At 37.8% G+C, this 16,411-nt stretch overlaps 1 protein-coding gene and 1 pseudogene across 1 annotated transcript in view; one reads left to right on the forward strand and one right to left on the reverse strand.

Moving 5' to 3' along the window:
- Window positions 1–16,411, forward strand: part of Ubr1 (ubiquitin protein ligase E3 component n-recognin 1) — a 188,172-nt gene that overhangs the window by 37,264 nt on the left and 134,497 nt on the right. Inside the window, exons 2-4 of the mRNA XM_023712531.1 lie at window positions 943–1,199; window positions 3,937–4,015; window positions 13,141–13,251. Coding sequence (XP_023568299.1) covers window positions 943–1,199; window positions 3,937–4,015; window positions 13,141–13,251 — 447 coding nt within the window. The remainder of the gene's footprint in view (window positions 1–942; window positions 1,200–3,936; window positions 4,016–13,140; window positions 13,252–16,411) is intronic.
- Window positions 6,955–7,522, reverse strand: LOC105741545 (annotated as a pseudogene).

Below are 16,411 nucleotides of genomic sequence, written 5' to 3' on the forward strand. Positions count from 1 at the left end.
CGGTCCCTGTGCTTTGCCAAGCTTGTTTCAAGTAGGTGCTTTAGACCACTGAGCCATCTCTCCAGCCCCGAAGATTTTACTTTTGATGAGGTTAAATTTATCCTTTAAAATTTTTTTTTTCTTTTATTTCTTTGGTACAGGGTCGTGCTGCGTAGCTCAGACTCATAGTGATCCTCCTGTCTCAGCCTCCCAGACACTAGGATTATAGATGTGGGCCACCACACCTGGTTTCAGTGGCTGGCACTGCGCACCCAGGGTTCCTCGGCCAGTATGGCTTGCAGGAATTGAATCTGGGTCCTTGTGTTTGCAAGGAAGGTGCTTAGATAGCTGAATTATCTCCCCAGCCACCTCCCCAACCCCGGCCTTTTTTTAAAGAAAGATCTCTCTATGTAGTTTAGGCTGGCCTTGAACTCTGTAGCTCAGGATGGCCTGAATTGTAATCCTCTGCCTCAGCTACCCAAATGCTAGGATTCTTAGGTGTGCGCCACCATGCCTGGCTTTTGTTTTCTATGATGGGTGCATTTTGTGTTTATAGAACTCTGGCTTGCATGCATTTTGACCTGTTACTAAGCACTAATGATTCCCTAAGGTAGTTTAACAAATAGAGAATGCTTTGTGGAGCTTGTGACTGATGATGGAATCATTTTTACAACAAGAATGGCTAGTCCTTGTGTGTCACAAACATATACTAATAATTTTAAAAGATAGCCATTCCACTGGGAAGGGTAGTTTTTTTTTTTCTTTCTCACTACAGATAACTGTTCTTTGTTTCCAGATATTTATTATATATGGATAACTTCTTATTTCCAAGGTTAATTTTATTTAATTCTCCACCTGCCTTTTGTATTGATAAAGGGCAAAATATATTGTAAATCATCTTGAAAATAGAGAATTATCCTAGAGGGAACTTCTAAAATAATCTGTTATTATCTTTTCTTTCAGTGGTGGGATCAGCAAGTTGATTTTTATACTGCTTTCTTGCATCATTTGGCACAGTTGGTGCCAGAAATTTATTTTGCTGAAATGGATCCAGACTTGGAAAAGCAAGAAGAGAATGTACAGTTATCAATATTTACTCCACTGGAATGGTATTTATTTGGAGAAGATCCCGATATTTGCTTAGAGAAATTGAAGCAGAGTGGAGCTTTTCAACTCTGTGGGAAGGTTTTCAAAAGTGGAGAGACAACATATTCTTGTAGGTAAGAACTAGAGATTTACAGGATTGATTAAAATTATGAACTTGCTATTTCATACCTAGTCTATGGTTTTTTGGTTTGTAACTACTTATACTATATTTACTACCTAGCTAGCTTCCTTTTATACTTTAAATATGTCTTTGCTTATGCAGCTTATTTTTGAACCATGTGACTTGTAGTTAAACAATTTCCTTACTTTTTTTTCTTCCTGTTCTCTAAAACCATTTTTTTTAAAGTATTTTTTTATTGCATATAGGGTCTTACTACACAGTTCAGACTCATAGTGATCCTCCTGTCTCGGCCTCCCCAGTGCTGGGATTACAGGCATGCCCCACCACATCCAGTTTTGGAGACAGGACAGCACACCCGGTGGTTCTGGGGCAGGCATGGCATATGGTAATGGGGATCAAACCTGGGTCCTTGCACTTGCCAGGCAGGCACTTAGACCACCGAGCTATCTCCCCAGCCTCCAAAAGCATTTAATTAGTAGAATTTTTGCTTTGAGTGTAATGTAGTCATACTACTCTTATCCTACAGCTCTGGGGCCAGGTATATTTCCAAATTCTGAATACTTCCCCAACAGAGTCAAGACAGGGTCCTGTAATCAAACACAGCAAGATTTCTGTAACAAAACAGTGGTCACAGTGATCTGAGTAAAGTCTGTTGTCATGTCATGCTGCTCCTTCCTCCTCTTTTTCCTCTTTCTCTTTCCTTTCTTCTTTTTCTTCTCTTTCTTCTTCCACTTCATCTTTCTTTTCTTATTGTTCTTTAAATAACTGAGATTTGGTGCAAGCCTGCAAAATAACAAAACTTCAGGATTTTTTGGATTTCATAGTTGCGGGTGAAGGATTGTGGACCTTTGGGAACAACTAGAATTTAGTTGAAGAAGCCAGTGGTAGGGAAATTAGAAACATCTTTAGGCTTTTTGATTGATTTAAGAGCAGTTGCCTTAAACATCATAATAGATCAAAGAAATTTTTTTTTACTTCCTACCCTTGCCTGAAATTGTTGACTTTAGAGCAAAGCAGCACTTTTATGTTTTCCTCTTTATTGGAGTATGAATTTTTAGAATTTATGATAACAGTCTTTATTGTCTTTGCTTCCCTCTAATTTTAGAGTTGATTGGTTATATATTGTTAATGCTTTTTTTTTTTTTTTTGGTGGAACTGGGGTGTTAATGCTTATTTGAAACATACTATCTTTATCCTGCTCTTTTCTCAGGACAAAAATTACCTTGCATTTTTATCTTATAACTTCATTTAGCTTACATACATTTATTTATTTATTTATTTATTTGTTTGTTTATTTATTTTTTGTGGAACCAGGGATTGAACTCAGGCCCTTGCGCTTGCCAGGGAAGCGCTTATTCCACTGAGCCATCTCCCCAGCCCCTAGCTTACATACTTTTAGATAAAGCGCAGTGAGCTTCAACTAAAGCACTTTAGACATTTGTAGAACTTCTGTCTCCAAAAATTTCATGGCTACATTGCTGCAACCAAAGACTGACACTGGTATCTAGTGGGTAGAGGCCAGCGTTGCTGCTAACGTTGTGCAATGCACAGGACCAATCCCTCTACCTACCCCCAACAAATAGTCATCTAGTCCACTGAAAATGTCAGGTTCCTAAGGGTGAGAAGCCCTACTCCCAAGGGTTAATAGAGTATACATGTTTTAAAGAATATTTCTGGGGCTGGGGAGATGGCTCAGTGGAATAAGCACTTGCCTGGCAAGCACAAGGGCCTGAGTTCAATCCCCGGTTCTGCCAAAATAAATAAATAAATAAATATTTCTAGGCAACCTTCATATCCTCATAGCCTTTTAAAATGTGTGTGTGTGTGTGTGTGTGTGTGTGTGTGTGTTATGTATGTGTTGCTCAAAATTAAACCTAGAGCTTCACTTATATTAGGCAAGCACTTTACTGAGCTTCATCCTTAGCCCTAAAATTCATTTTCAAACTTCCAAATTTCATCTCTACAACTCTTTTAAATAGAATATTTTAAAAAATCAATCTAACACCTTGGACTGATTTATGTTGTTCTTAGTGATTCCCTAAAAGTATCAAGTACTACATTTTAGAAGTTGTTAGTAGGCAAGAGATTGAATTTCATTCTTTCAGTAAACACTGTATTGTGTGCTAAGGGGAGGTGGTACATGTCTGTAATCTCGGCACTCTGGAAGGCTGAGACAGGATTGCTGCCAGTTAGAGGCCAGCCTAGGCTACAAAGTGAATTCAAGGCCACGCTGAACTGCATAGTGAAATTGTGTCCTCAAAAGGCACTGTTCTAGGTGCTTAGGACTTATCAGTGTATAAAAAAAAAAATTCCTTTCCTTATGGTTCTTGTATTGCAATAAATTTTGTCTTTATGCAAACTTCATTTAATAATGTATAACCAGTATTTATAAACTATAAGTGTAATGAGGTGAGCTGGTAGCAGATAATGGAATGTCACTGGTCATTTTTCACAGAATTTTGACTTGTTTCTTAACAGCTCAATACCAAGGTGCAAGCTCAGAATTACAAGGAAAATTCAAGAAATAAAAACCAAAATGAACACTTATGTTTTCAGATAAGGCTAAAATAATGCCCACATGTCTTTGCTCAAAATATTTTTGAAATCTAGGTCTTGAACAATTTTCATATTTAGTTTGTGTGTGATAGAAGAAACTCATTCACATGATAGTCATACCTTAAGTATCAAAGTAATCTAAATTTTGGAATCTAATTGTTAATTTTTTCCAGGGACTGTGCAATTGATCCAACATGTGTACTCTGTATGGACTGCTTCCAGAATAGTGTTCATAAAAATCATCGTTACAAGGTATGAAAACAGACCCATAAAATCTGAGTTAGCGAGAATCTGATGGCTTTCTAGTCCAAATTTTTTTTTTTCCTAGTCCAAATTCTTGACCAGTATTTAAATTCCTGCTAAACAGAACTGGTAGATGGGCCGTTAGCCTCTATTAAATACACTTTGTGATAGAGCATCTACTACTTCTGGAGGTGGCCCTTTACAACTTTTTGGTGGGACACAGCACTTTATACAAAAGTATGTATAAATCATACAGATAGTTTAAAGAATAACTACATCAGAAAAACTAAAAATAGAACTACTGTACCATGTGATCCAGCTGTACCACTCCTTGCTATATCTGCAAAGAATTAAAGTCAGCATACTATGGGATAGAGTTACTGTATAGCTGTGTTTATTGCAGCATAGTTCACCAAGATAGGGAACCAGTGTAGTTGCCCACCAACAGATAAGTGCATAAAGAAAATATGATATATGCCTGTAAAACTAGTAATTGGGGAGGCTGAGGATGGGGGATCGGAAGTTTATTTGTTTATTTGTTTATTTTTTAATTTTTGTTAATACCAGGAATCAAACTCAAGACCTTGTATTTGCCAGGCAGACGCTGTGCTGCTGAGTTATCTGTCTGGCCCAGTTTCTTAAGTTTGAGCTCAGCCTAGGTAACTTAATGACCTGGTAAGACCCTATCTCAAAATTTTAAAAAAGGCTTAGAAGGGTCTGGATCCAACCCCTAGTACTGCAGAAAAACCAAATAAATAAAAACTACAAGAGTGATTTTTACATACATAGTATTAGTCACCCATAAAAAACAAAACTATAATCCTAATACTTTGGGAGGCTGAGGCAGGAGAATCACAATTTCAATCCCACTTACACAACTACTTGGTGAGACTTTGTCTCAAAATAATATATTTAACTCTTTTTATATAGTGTATAATAAAACATTCCATAAAATACAATTTAAAAAAAGAAATACATTTATAAAAAATGGAAGTGTGGGATATGGTAGTACACACCGGTAATCCAAGCTCTTGAGAGCTAGAAGCAGGAGTGACTTTGAGGCCAGCCTGAGATGTTCAGGGAGTTTCAGACGAGTCTGCACTATATAGCAAGACCCTGTCTCCAAAAAAATGAAAACAAAATTGGGAGAAATAAGGGTATGTATTGTTACAGGGAAGGAGAAAAAGGAGAGTAATGGCAGGGTGAGACTCAAGATCAGATGTTACATGAACAAAGACCAAGACAAGTTTTTAGTGGCACAATAGTTCTAAAACAACTTTTGAGAATGGCAGGGAGCTAAAATTCTGAGCCTTTACCAGGCATGGTGGTGCATGCCTATAATCCCAACACTTGGGAGGCTAAAGCAGGAAGATTGCTGTGATTTTAAGCCATCCTAAGCTACGTTCTGAGCTCAAGGCCAGCCTGAACTACATAGTGAGACTCTGCCTCAAAAACAAATTTTTTTTTCTCCAGCTTTGTTTTGTTGTATATCTTTTGCTGTATACATATATATATATATATATATATATTTTTTTTTTTTTTTTTAATCATTCTTGTACATGAGACTAGTGTCTTTGATGAGTAGATTTAATTCCAAGGACAAGAAATCAAAATAATGACTGAATCAAACAGAAAAAAACAAAACTTGTGGCTGAGTTCACCTAAGCAGGGTCTTCTGGTATCTTGAACGTTGATTCTGAGAATCAGGCCGCCTTATAGAGCCTTGAGAGTGAGTATGATGCTGCTCTTTGATTGAACACATTCCAAAGCCAGTTAAAACATACCTAGAGAAAAAAAACAGACCCTACTAAGCTTTAACTATAAAGCTAGTTAAAGCTGTCTAACAACTGGTGTTAGTGTGCATGAGCACATTTTACCCATTACCTTTTACATCTTTTTTTTTTTTTTTTTTCTGTACTGGGGATTGAACTCAGGACCCCGCGCTTGCCAGCAAGTGCTTATTCTACTGAGCTATCTCCCCGGCCCCACCTTTTACATCATATTGGAAAAAAAAATCATCTTAAGCGTAGCTTGGATACTGAGGAAGGGGGTCTTTGAGGATTGTTTCATACAGCCAAGGAAAGAAGTTTGCCCTTTGGGGACTTTTTTTTTTTTTTTTGCGGGGGAGAGTTGAGATAGTTTCATTATGTAATCCAGGCTGGCCTTGAATTCACTATGTAGCCTAGGCTGGCCTCATGGTGATCCTCCTGCCTCAGCCTCCCCAGTGCTGAGATTATAGGTGTATGCAGCATGCCCAACTGTTTGCATTGAGACAGGATCTCCCTATGTAGTTCAGGCTGGCCTTGAACTCACTGTGTAGCACGAACTGGCCCCAAACTTGTGGCCATCCTCCTGCCTCAGCCTCCTGAGTGGTGAAAGTTACAGTCATGTGCCACCAGACACAGCTGAACTAATTTCTAATCTAGTCCTTAGGACTAGAATTATAAAAGCAAAGCTGTGAAGAAAATTAAAGTCTATAGCTAACTGCTAGCTGTGTTAGTAGTAACTGATTAGGACTTGATGCCTTACTTCAGAAAACAGTGATTTTATTGTTATTCCTATTTTAGGTCCCAACTTTAATGTCATGTATTTGTACTTATTAAATACTATTTCAATGGTGAAAAGTATATTAGTAATTAGGTAGGAATACCCACCACCAATCTTGTTTCTTACCTATGGTTAAATCTTATTTGTATGTCTTTTCCCCTCTCATGACTATAAACTTCTCAAGGACAGGTTTAGGTCTCACATGCTTTATACCTCTAAAGTCTGTTGTAGTACTTAGGGCAAACAGACTTTTTTTTTTAAAGCATCAAAACGGGAGTTTATTTAACCATACTCAGCTGATAATATAGCAAGTGGGTGAATAATTCATGCTATAGCATGCTGAATGAACTGAAAACAAAAAGTTGGTTGGAAGGAGGCAGAGGAACTTTGTCTTGTACGAATCACAAGCAAGGGGCTCCATAATCATCTGGCATCTGTTCAGTGTTGTATCTGTGATTAGAAATGTACATGATAGGAACTCCAGGGATCTTCCCGATTCTCCATTTAAGGTCCCAGTCAACTGTGGCCACAATGTAACACTTGTGCTGAGTTACTCTCTACACTAAGCAATTGTCTGCATAGACCCCTTTATGTGTGCAAGGTAATCATTCAAACTGTGGATCCTTGACAATCCTTAGGGCCACTCGATACTTCTGTCTCAATTTTTCAAATTTTTGCCATTATACAATCAGTTATACAAGGGATACACTTGACATACAGACACTCCATCATTGATTGTACCAAGTCCAATTTGGCTTTGATGGAAAAGTTGATAAAGCTGGTATCAACCAGGATATTATAAGGTGGGCCCCGCTATGTATTATACTGGAAGGATAAGCAGAAAGGATGTTGGGGGACTTCTCTTTCCGTTGGAGCACTGGGATCTTTGTTTTTAGGTTTTAATCTATCCTTTTCTTTGAGTCTCTGATCTCTGAGGCTAAGCATTCGCTTCATGGTCGCATACTTTCTGGTTTTCTTTGTTTCCTCATGTTCACGCTGTGGTCCTGTTTCTTCCGGAATCACCCAGGGCACGCAAACGGACTTTTTTTTTCCTTTATTTTTTATTTTAATTTTTTTCCATAATTTTATTGAGAAACAAATAGCAATGAGACAGTTTCAAATCAATTTGGTAGGACAGTTTCAATAATTAACACATTGCATACTCTCTTCCTAGTGGTTATTTGCTGTACAAGATGCGGACATGATATTCTATTTACAAACACCATTAGAACAAATCCCTCTATTCATTAAGAGAATGTAACTATATATCTATCCTAACCATTTTGAATACACAGATACAAAATGGACATTCATCTGTATCCCCTTTTTTGTTTAGTTCCATCATTTAAATATTATACATGTGTTAACTCAGCAAAATATTCTAAAAGAGTCCAGTAGTCCATAATAGTATTGGGACTGGCAATGTGAGAAGTTGTTGACCTGAGTCCCCTACAGCTCAATATAACACTATGACTTTACTTCTTATACTTTGTTTTTATACTTTTCTGCTGGATGGTTAAGACCAAGGTAAAGCAGGACCTATGCAACAAGAGTTGTAGCTTTTGGATCTGATAAGGTCAGTGAAATCCCCTCAGGATTTATCCTGAGATCCTGTACCTCAGATTGTAGGAAACAGACTTTTGATAAACATTTATTAAAATGAAATGTTAGGGGTCAGGGAGATGGCTCAGTGGAATAAGCACTTCCCTGACAAGCACAAGGGCCTGAGTTCAATCCCTGGTTCTGCCAAAAAAAAAAAAAAAAAGAAAGAAAGAAAAGAAATGTTAGGATCAAAGGAGGTAAATCATAGGCAAAACTGATGGTTAAGATTTAATTATGAAAATGATTTCCATCTATTTTAGCATCCTCCTCCTTTATATATACTGTAATCCCACATGATAAGAAAGTATATTTATATATTGTCTCCCCTAAACCGTTGGTACTGATGATTTAACCCCAGACCTTAATACTGAGCTGTATCTCCAGTCCTTTTTATTTATTTATTTTTTTAAGGTTTGAGACATGTCTCTAAGTTGCTAAGTTGCTCAGGCTGAGCTCAAGCTTGTGAGCCTCCTGCCTTAGCCTCCTACCTTGCTGGGATTACAGGTGTGTGCCGCCATGCCCAGCTGCACATTGCTTTCAAGTACAACAGCACTTAAAACTTCTTTATTGGAAAAAAATTACATAGCTCAATAGTAGAACATGTACTTGATATGCACAAGGGCCTGGTTTTAATCCCTGGCACTGTAAAACAAACAAAAAAACCTAGGCAATATATTAAAAACTGCTTTTCCAGAATTCGGTTAATGTAAGAAAATATAAACGTTATCTATCTATCTATCTATCTATCTATCTATCTATCTATCCTGTTGTATTGGCCTTCCTAGAGGCAACCTCAGGCCCTCGTGCTTGCCAGGGAAGCACTTATTCTACTGAGCCATCTCCCCGGCCTAGAGGCAACCTTGATAAAAAAAATTAATGTCTAGCCTAACAGGCAGGGTTTTTTGAGACAGGGTCTCACTATGCAGTGCAAGCTGACCTTTACCCTGCTTATGTAGTCCAGGTTGGCCTCGAATTCACAGTGATCCTTCTGCTTCAGTGCAGGGATTAGAGGCATACTCTACCATGCCCAACTCAACTCAGCGTTTTGGTATCTAGTCAGTCTATTTGAATGGTGTCCTTTGGCTCTTTTCTGTTACCGTGTAATACTAATCTTCTGGACTTTTTTTTTTTTTTTTTCTTTTCTCTTTCTCCACCCTTTGGTTGTAGTCTTTCTGTGTTTCAAGTCCTATGTTTATGTTTTTCTGTCCATATCCCTGCTTTTTTTGGTGGCTCTACAGTTAAATGTTCACTGTATATACTTTTTCTGAAGTTTCTAGCTACTGCCTATGAATCAATCTGGCCTTTTATTTTTGTATGGTGTGTAAAATAAGAATGTTTTTTATATATTTAGGAGAAAAGGGAGGCTATTGCATGATTAATAAAAGTGATAGGAAACTAAATGTAGGGGTGCAGCTTAGTACTAGAACACATTTTAGCAAGCACCAGGCCCTGGGTTCAGCTCCATTCCAAAAAAAAGTTCAGTACTCATAAATAAAGTCTTTTTGGAACCTCACCATACTGATCAATTTGTACACTGTGTGTTGTATTGGTTACTTTTTTCTCAATATTGAGACAAAAATACCTGATATGCAGAGTTAAAGGAGAGGTTTATTTAAAGCTCACAGTTTGTGTTTCAGTTCATAACCAGCTGGCTTCAAGGCAAGGTGGAGTGGCACAGAGGCTGTAATTCATGACAGTGGAAACCAGCAAAACCAACAAGAACAAAATGGGGAAGCAAGCCTCCTTTCCTCCCTTATATTGTATGTGGGCTACCTGCCCTACTGCAGGTATATCCCTCTCTTGCACAGGCTCAGGATATTTATAAAGTGAAGATCCTAGCTGCTGCTGAGTCACTTAGTTAAGCATCTAAACTTCTCAAGTTGATACTATGAATCAACCGTTACAACATCCTAGAGTGTAATCAGCCTCCCTAGGGTATGTCCTCTATACAACAGGATGTAGAACTGCTAAATGACTTAGTTAGGCTACTAAATTCCAGTTGACACAATGTATCAACCATTATATCTGTGGATACTTTTCAACTAGAGAGTGCAAAGTGATATTTTGAACAAGCTGTGTGGCCTGTAAAACCTAAGATTGTTTTTCTGAGACGGAATCTCACTGTGTAGCCCAGACCTGCCTCACACTTGCAGCCATCCTCCTGCCTCAGCCTCTGGAGTGCTGGGATTACACGTGTGCATCACCTGCCTAGCTCTAAAATATTTTATTATCTTGTTTTAAAAAGTGTTTGCAGATCCTTAAGACCTCTTAGGAAGGGTACATGTGTACAGTGTTGCCTAAATTCTGACATTTTTAGAGCACCGCTAGAAATAATATACTTAGTTTTCACTTTTTCTCCTTACAAATTGTGTTCAGCGGCTCACACCTGTAATCTCAGCTATTCAGAAGGCTGAAGTAGGAGGATTGCAAGTTGCCCTAGCAACTAAATGAGACCCTGACTCAATATCAAATAAAAAGGCTGGGATGTAGCATCCCTGGATTCAGTCCCCGGTGACACAGAAAACCCAAGGCTCTGTTGTTAACAGCCTTGTTTTTTTTTCTTGTTACTGAGAAGTCTGAAGCTAGTCTAATTTTTTTGTTCTTCTATCTTTGTCAAGACTTTAAAGACTAATAGTTTTCCCCAAATGGTGGCACAGGCCTGTAATCCCAGCACTTGTGAAGCTCAGGCAGGAGAGTCTCCATAGTTTGAGGCCAGCCTGTATTACATAGTGAGTTCAAGGCCAGCCTGAAGTACATAGCAAGACACTGTCTCAAAAAAGCAAAAAGAAAAACAAAAAAAGTCTAATAGTTTTATTGGGATATATTTAGGAGTTAATCACCCTGGCTACATTTTTTAAAGAAGTTCTTCAGTTACTCATAAACTCATGGCTTCTTTCAATGTATAGATTTACAGCTTTATTTCCAGGGAGTTTCCTTAGTGTATAGTTTCAAATACTATTTTTTTTTCTGTTGTTTTGATTTTCTTCAGTGTTTCCACTTATACTTTTGTTCTCTTATGCCTATCAACTACTCCTTTCTCTGACCCTACTTCTTCATGTAGTCTCTCTTTTTTTACTGCTTTGCTTCAATGCTATTTATTAACTTTTTATTTGAGTCCATATGTTGGGCACCCTATAATTTATATTCATTTCTGTATGATTATTTTCTTCTTTGTCCTCTCCTTCCACATCCCTCCCTTTTTCCTCTCCTCTGCCCTCACCTCTTCATCTTCATTCTTCCTTCTTTTTTCTAGTACTAGGAATTAAACCCAGGACCTTGTACATGCTAGTGAAGTGCTCTACTACTGAGCTCCAGCTCTCCTCATTTTTTCTTCCTTGGTTGAATCAGGTCTCATTTTCTAGATTTTGTTTTGTTTGTTTTTTGAGACAGGGTTTAACTGCCTTCTGTAGCCAGTGCTGCCCTAAAACTCTTGATGATCCTCCTGCCTGACCCTCCAAAGTGCTGGGACTACAGGTGTGTAGTACCCCCAGTCTGCCTTCACTCTGCCTTATTTACATTTTTTGCTTTATTGTCTTCTTTTCCACAGAAAACAAAACATCTCCTGTACACATATGGTCTGAGTTTTTCCTATTTTTATTTCATGAATGGGAGGAGTAAATGCTTTCTTCTGTTAATTTTACTCTCTTCTGTGTAATTTCTTTCATAGATGATGATGGCAGTGAAGTAAGGAAGGTTTGGCCTTTTTTTCTTCCTTCTTTGTGTAGCATTTTTAATTTTCCTGTTTCCTGTTTTCCTTCACTGGCACATCTTTTACGCCTTCTGCTCTTTTGTACAGTATCTTAAGCTCCCCTCTCTGACTGACTACATCCACAGACAACAGGAACTTGTTGGAACAAGTCCTATGAAAGTCATAGTGTTTATTTTTTGTTTCCCAGTAATTTTTTTTTTTTTTTTTGCGGAACCGGGGATTGAACTCAGATCCTTGCGTTTGCCAGTCAAGTGCTTATCCTACTGAGCCTTCTCCCTGGCTGTTTCCCAGTAATTCTGAAAGTATGGTTCATATGGAATTTTGTGGAACCCTTAGTATATGTTGGGGGTGCTCAAAATCAGTTTGTTTCTGTTATCCTCTGAGTGTATTTTGATTTTTTTTTGTTTTAAAAAGACTGAAAGGAAAAAGGTTGGGTAAATTTTAGTTGCAGTGAGACATCACTGTAAATGCTGTATTTTATAGATTTCTTTTTCCTTTGTGGTGTTAGGGGTTGAACCCAGGATCATGTACATATTAAGCACATACTCTGCTACTGCGCTACATCCCCAGGGTTTTGTATTTTATGCTACATGAGTATCATTACACTGATTTCATAAGTGCTTATTCAAAAAAGTCATTTATTCAGACATTCTAGGTGTTATATCTTTTTCACACTTTTCAGTTGGTCTCCCATTAATTCAAAATTTAAACAACTATTTTAAAAATATTTTCAAAAGCTTATTAATTTTGAAAGTTCATTTCATTATGATGATTCAAGATTTTTGATTTTTTTTTTAGTAACTACAATGATTTTTGTTACATCTAGTTTTTATTACATTAAAGGCAATTAAGGTTAAAATATTGGTGAATTTTTTCTGTTTTTTTCACTACTGGAGAGTAAACCCAGGATCTAGCTCTGCCAATGATTTTTTTTTTTTTGGTGGAACCGGGGATTGAACTCAGGCCCTTGTGCTTGCCAGGCAAGTGCTTATTCTACTGAGCTATCTCCCCAGCCCCTCTGGCCATGAATTTTATTCATTGGAATTTTATTCCAAGCCCTTTATTAAATTTATATTTTGAGATAGAGTCTTGTAATGTTGCCTAGGCTGGCCTGGAACTTATCATCCTCCTGCCTGAGTCTCCTGAGTAGTTGGATTTATAGGCAGATGCCACCACACCTGGCACACAAACATAAATTGTATAAGTCATCTTCATCATTGTTTCTTGTTTTGAAATGTATTTTGATATTAAATAAAACTCATTTTTCATTGGTTAGATGCATACATCTACTGGAGGAGGGTTTTGTGACTGTGGAGACACAGAGGCCTGGAAAACTGGCCCTTTTTGTATAAATCATGAACCTGGAAGAGCAGGTACTACAAAAGAGGTAAGATTATTATTATTATTATTATTAGCAGAATATATTTATTGGTTGAAAGAAAGCATCTGTCTAAGAGACAGACAGAAGGGGACCTGAGTGGATTGCCCTGGAATCTGCCTTTTCTAGAGATTTTTATAGAGTGAAACCATGAGGTAAGGCAGGTCTATGATGGAAACCTTAGGAACTCGCACATGACAGAACTATGGTCAACTAATAAGACTACAAGTACGAATTTTGCTCCGGTAAAATTGATTAAATCAGGATCAAATGGGAAAGCAAGTCAAGTAGCAAGCGGGCATGAACATGGAACAGGGGCTTTTTCTGTAGGGGTTGGGTTAGTGACTGGCTTCTTCAAGGTGACTGATACCTCTTTAGAATATGAATCCCTGATGTCCATCTCCAGGGAAGTATGTGGCTTCATTTGTTTACTTTTTTGTCTTGAAGTCTGGTCCACAGCTAGAATGTCTGTCTCTCCCAAAGTTGCAAGGTGATTTTGTCTCCCAAGAATGTTATTTTTAAAATACTGCTATTTAAAACTTGTTGGAATGAAATAAGAATAAATGCATATATCTTTGTTGCATGGAATCCTATTTAAAACTGTTTAGTTTATTAGAATCCTAATAAAACTGTTAATAGTTTTAATACTTAACGTGTATATAGTATTTTTCCACTACGGAGAATTTAAAGGTGGGATAGTTTCTTTAGAGAAGGAAAGAGTTGGGCTGGGAATCAAGCTCAGTGTGGAGTGCATCTTGTGCAAAATTCTGTGTTTAGTCTCTAGAATCACAGAAAATTAAAATAGGAAATAAATTCATAGTAAAAAGCAAATTCAGAATATTTCTTGCAAGGCAATCAACTTAATAAGAGTAAATAATGAATACAACTTATTTTTTTAAAAGTAACTATTAAAAAAACTTAAAAATTAAAAAGAAACTATTGGTAAGTTATTTATTTATTTATTTATTTATTTATTGTGGTACTGGGTATTGAACCCAGGACCTTCTGCTTGCCAGGCAAGTGCTTATTCTATTGAGCTATCTCCCCAACCCAGGTTAAAAATTAATGAATTAGAAAACAGTAGACTTGACAGAAAATTCAATAGTTTCTTAAAGGAAAAAAAAGTCAAATTGATTAAATGGAATGTATCTCTTCTACATTGACTAGATTATCCAAGAAGAAAATTTGAGCGAGTTCAGATATAGACACTAAGTAATGAGACTGGGCTGGCCGGGTGTGGTAGTACATGCCCAGCACTTGGGAAGTTGAGGCAGGAGGATTGCTTTGAGTTGAAGGCCAGCGTGAACTACATAGTGGATCCCTCTGTCAACAAAGGAAAAAAGACAAAAAGAAATGAGATGGAGAAATAACCATAGAACTGTTATGGGTCACTCAGCATAGAAACCAGATCAGAAGCCAAATTGGAATTTGAATTCAAGCCTTTATTTACTGAGCTCAGGGCTGTCAGTCAGTTCTCACACAAGAGAAGACTGATCGTCCCCTAGCCCAGGCAGCAAGGAGTTTTTAAAGCTAAAAAATCACATGACTAAGGGGTCTTTCACAATTCAGCGATATTCGCAACTTGCCTGTGTAGGGACTTGTTGAGCAAGCTGTTTTTACAAGATACATCTTTTTTTTTTTTTTTTTTTTTTTTTGCAGAACCGAGGATTAAATTCAGGCCTTTGTGCTTGCCAGGCAAGCTCTTATTCTATTGAACTATCTCCCTGGCCCCTACAAGATACATCTTAAGCTGACTGTGTGTACAGGAATTAGATTAGGGAGGGGAAAGAGACAGTTATTTGTTACTAAACAACCTTGAACAGAGGGCAAGAACACATTCCTTAGGGTAGATAACAGGAAGCATAAAGGAACGTAATAGTTTTCCATAGTTATAGCACAAAATTCAGTTGACCCATTGGAAGAACCACAGGTAAAAATGGACTAAAAGGATTTTGAAAGACTTACAATGACTGGTTTTGGCTAATGATAGTAGGATACTGTCTTCGTCACTTTCCTGGCACTGGACATAATACTCAACACTACAACTTAATGGAGCAGAGGATCATAAGGACTTTCCCTGCACCTGTGGACATAAGCATGTTTTAGATATTCTATTTACATGGTACATCTGAAAATGAATTACTTTATCAGATAGCATAAAATGCTATAGTTTATTCAAGAGAGAAAATTTGATCAATAACTGTGAATAAGTTTAGTGCTGGTCATGGTGATGCATGGTGATCTTAGCACCTAGGAAAGCTGAGACAGGAGAGTCCCTAGTTGGAACACAGCCTGAGCAACTTAATAGAGAGACCCTGTCCCTAAAAAAAAAAAAAAAAATATTAGGCAAGCGCAGGGACCAGGATGCAATCCCTGGCACCACTTGCTGCACTGGCCAGGGAGATGGCTCAGGGAGCGCTTCCCTGGCAAGCGCAGGGTCCTGAGTTCAGTCCCTGGTACTGCAAAAAAAAAAAAAAAAAAAAAATGTGTATGGAAGAAGGGTGAGCTTGGTGGTATAACTCATTGTTAAGACCCAGGGCTTACCTCACAGTGGTAAAAACATTTTAGAAAATTGTCAGGCCTCCAAAATTCAAAGACCCAATCCAGAAATGGGCATCTGAGATTCATATGCACTTCACAAATGAAGAGATACAAATGGCAAATAAAATATATGAAAAAATGTTCTACATCATTGGTTGTTCAAGAGATGCAAATTAAAACAGTGCTGACATACCATCGTATGCCAGAAAGGGTGACTATCATCAGAAGTCAACCAATAACATATACTGGAGAGGCTGCAGGGAAAAAGAAACCCTTCCCTACTGTTGGTGGGAGTGCAGGCTGTTACAACCATTATGGAAATCAGTGTGGAGGTTCCTCAGGAAGCTAGGATGGGAGGTCCCACTCAAGCCAGCTATTCCCGTCCTAGGTATTTTTCCAAAAGAACTGAAATCATCATACCACAGTGATTTATGTGCACTCATGTTTATAGCAGTGCAATTTTTCATAGCTAAAACTTGGAAACAACCCAAATGTCCATCAACTGAGGAATGGATAAAAAAAGATAGGGTATCACTGACCTTGTCAGACCAAAAAGCTACAACTCTTGTTGCACAGGTCCTGCTTTACCTTGGTCTTAACCATCCAGTAGAAAAGTATGAAGACGAAA

Source organism: Octodon degus, unplaced genomic scaffold, assembly GCF_000260255.1.
Source record: "Octodon degus isolate 3935 unplaced genomic scaffold, OctDeg1.0 scaffold00002, whole genome shotgun sequence".
NCBI lineage: Eukaryota > Metazoa > Chordata > Mammalia > Rodentia > Octodontidae > Octodon > Octodon degus.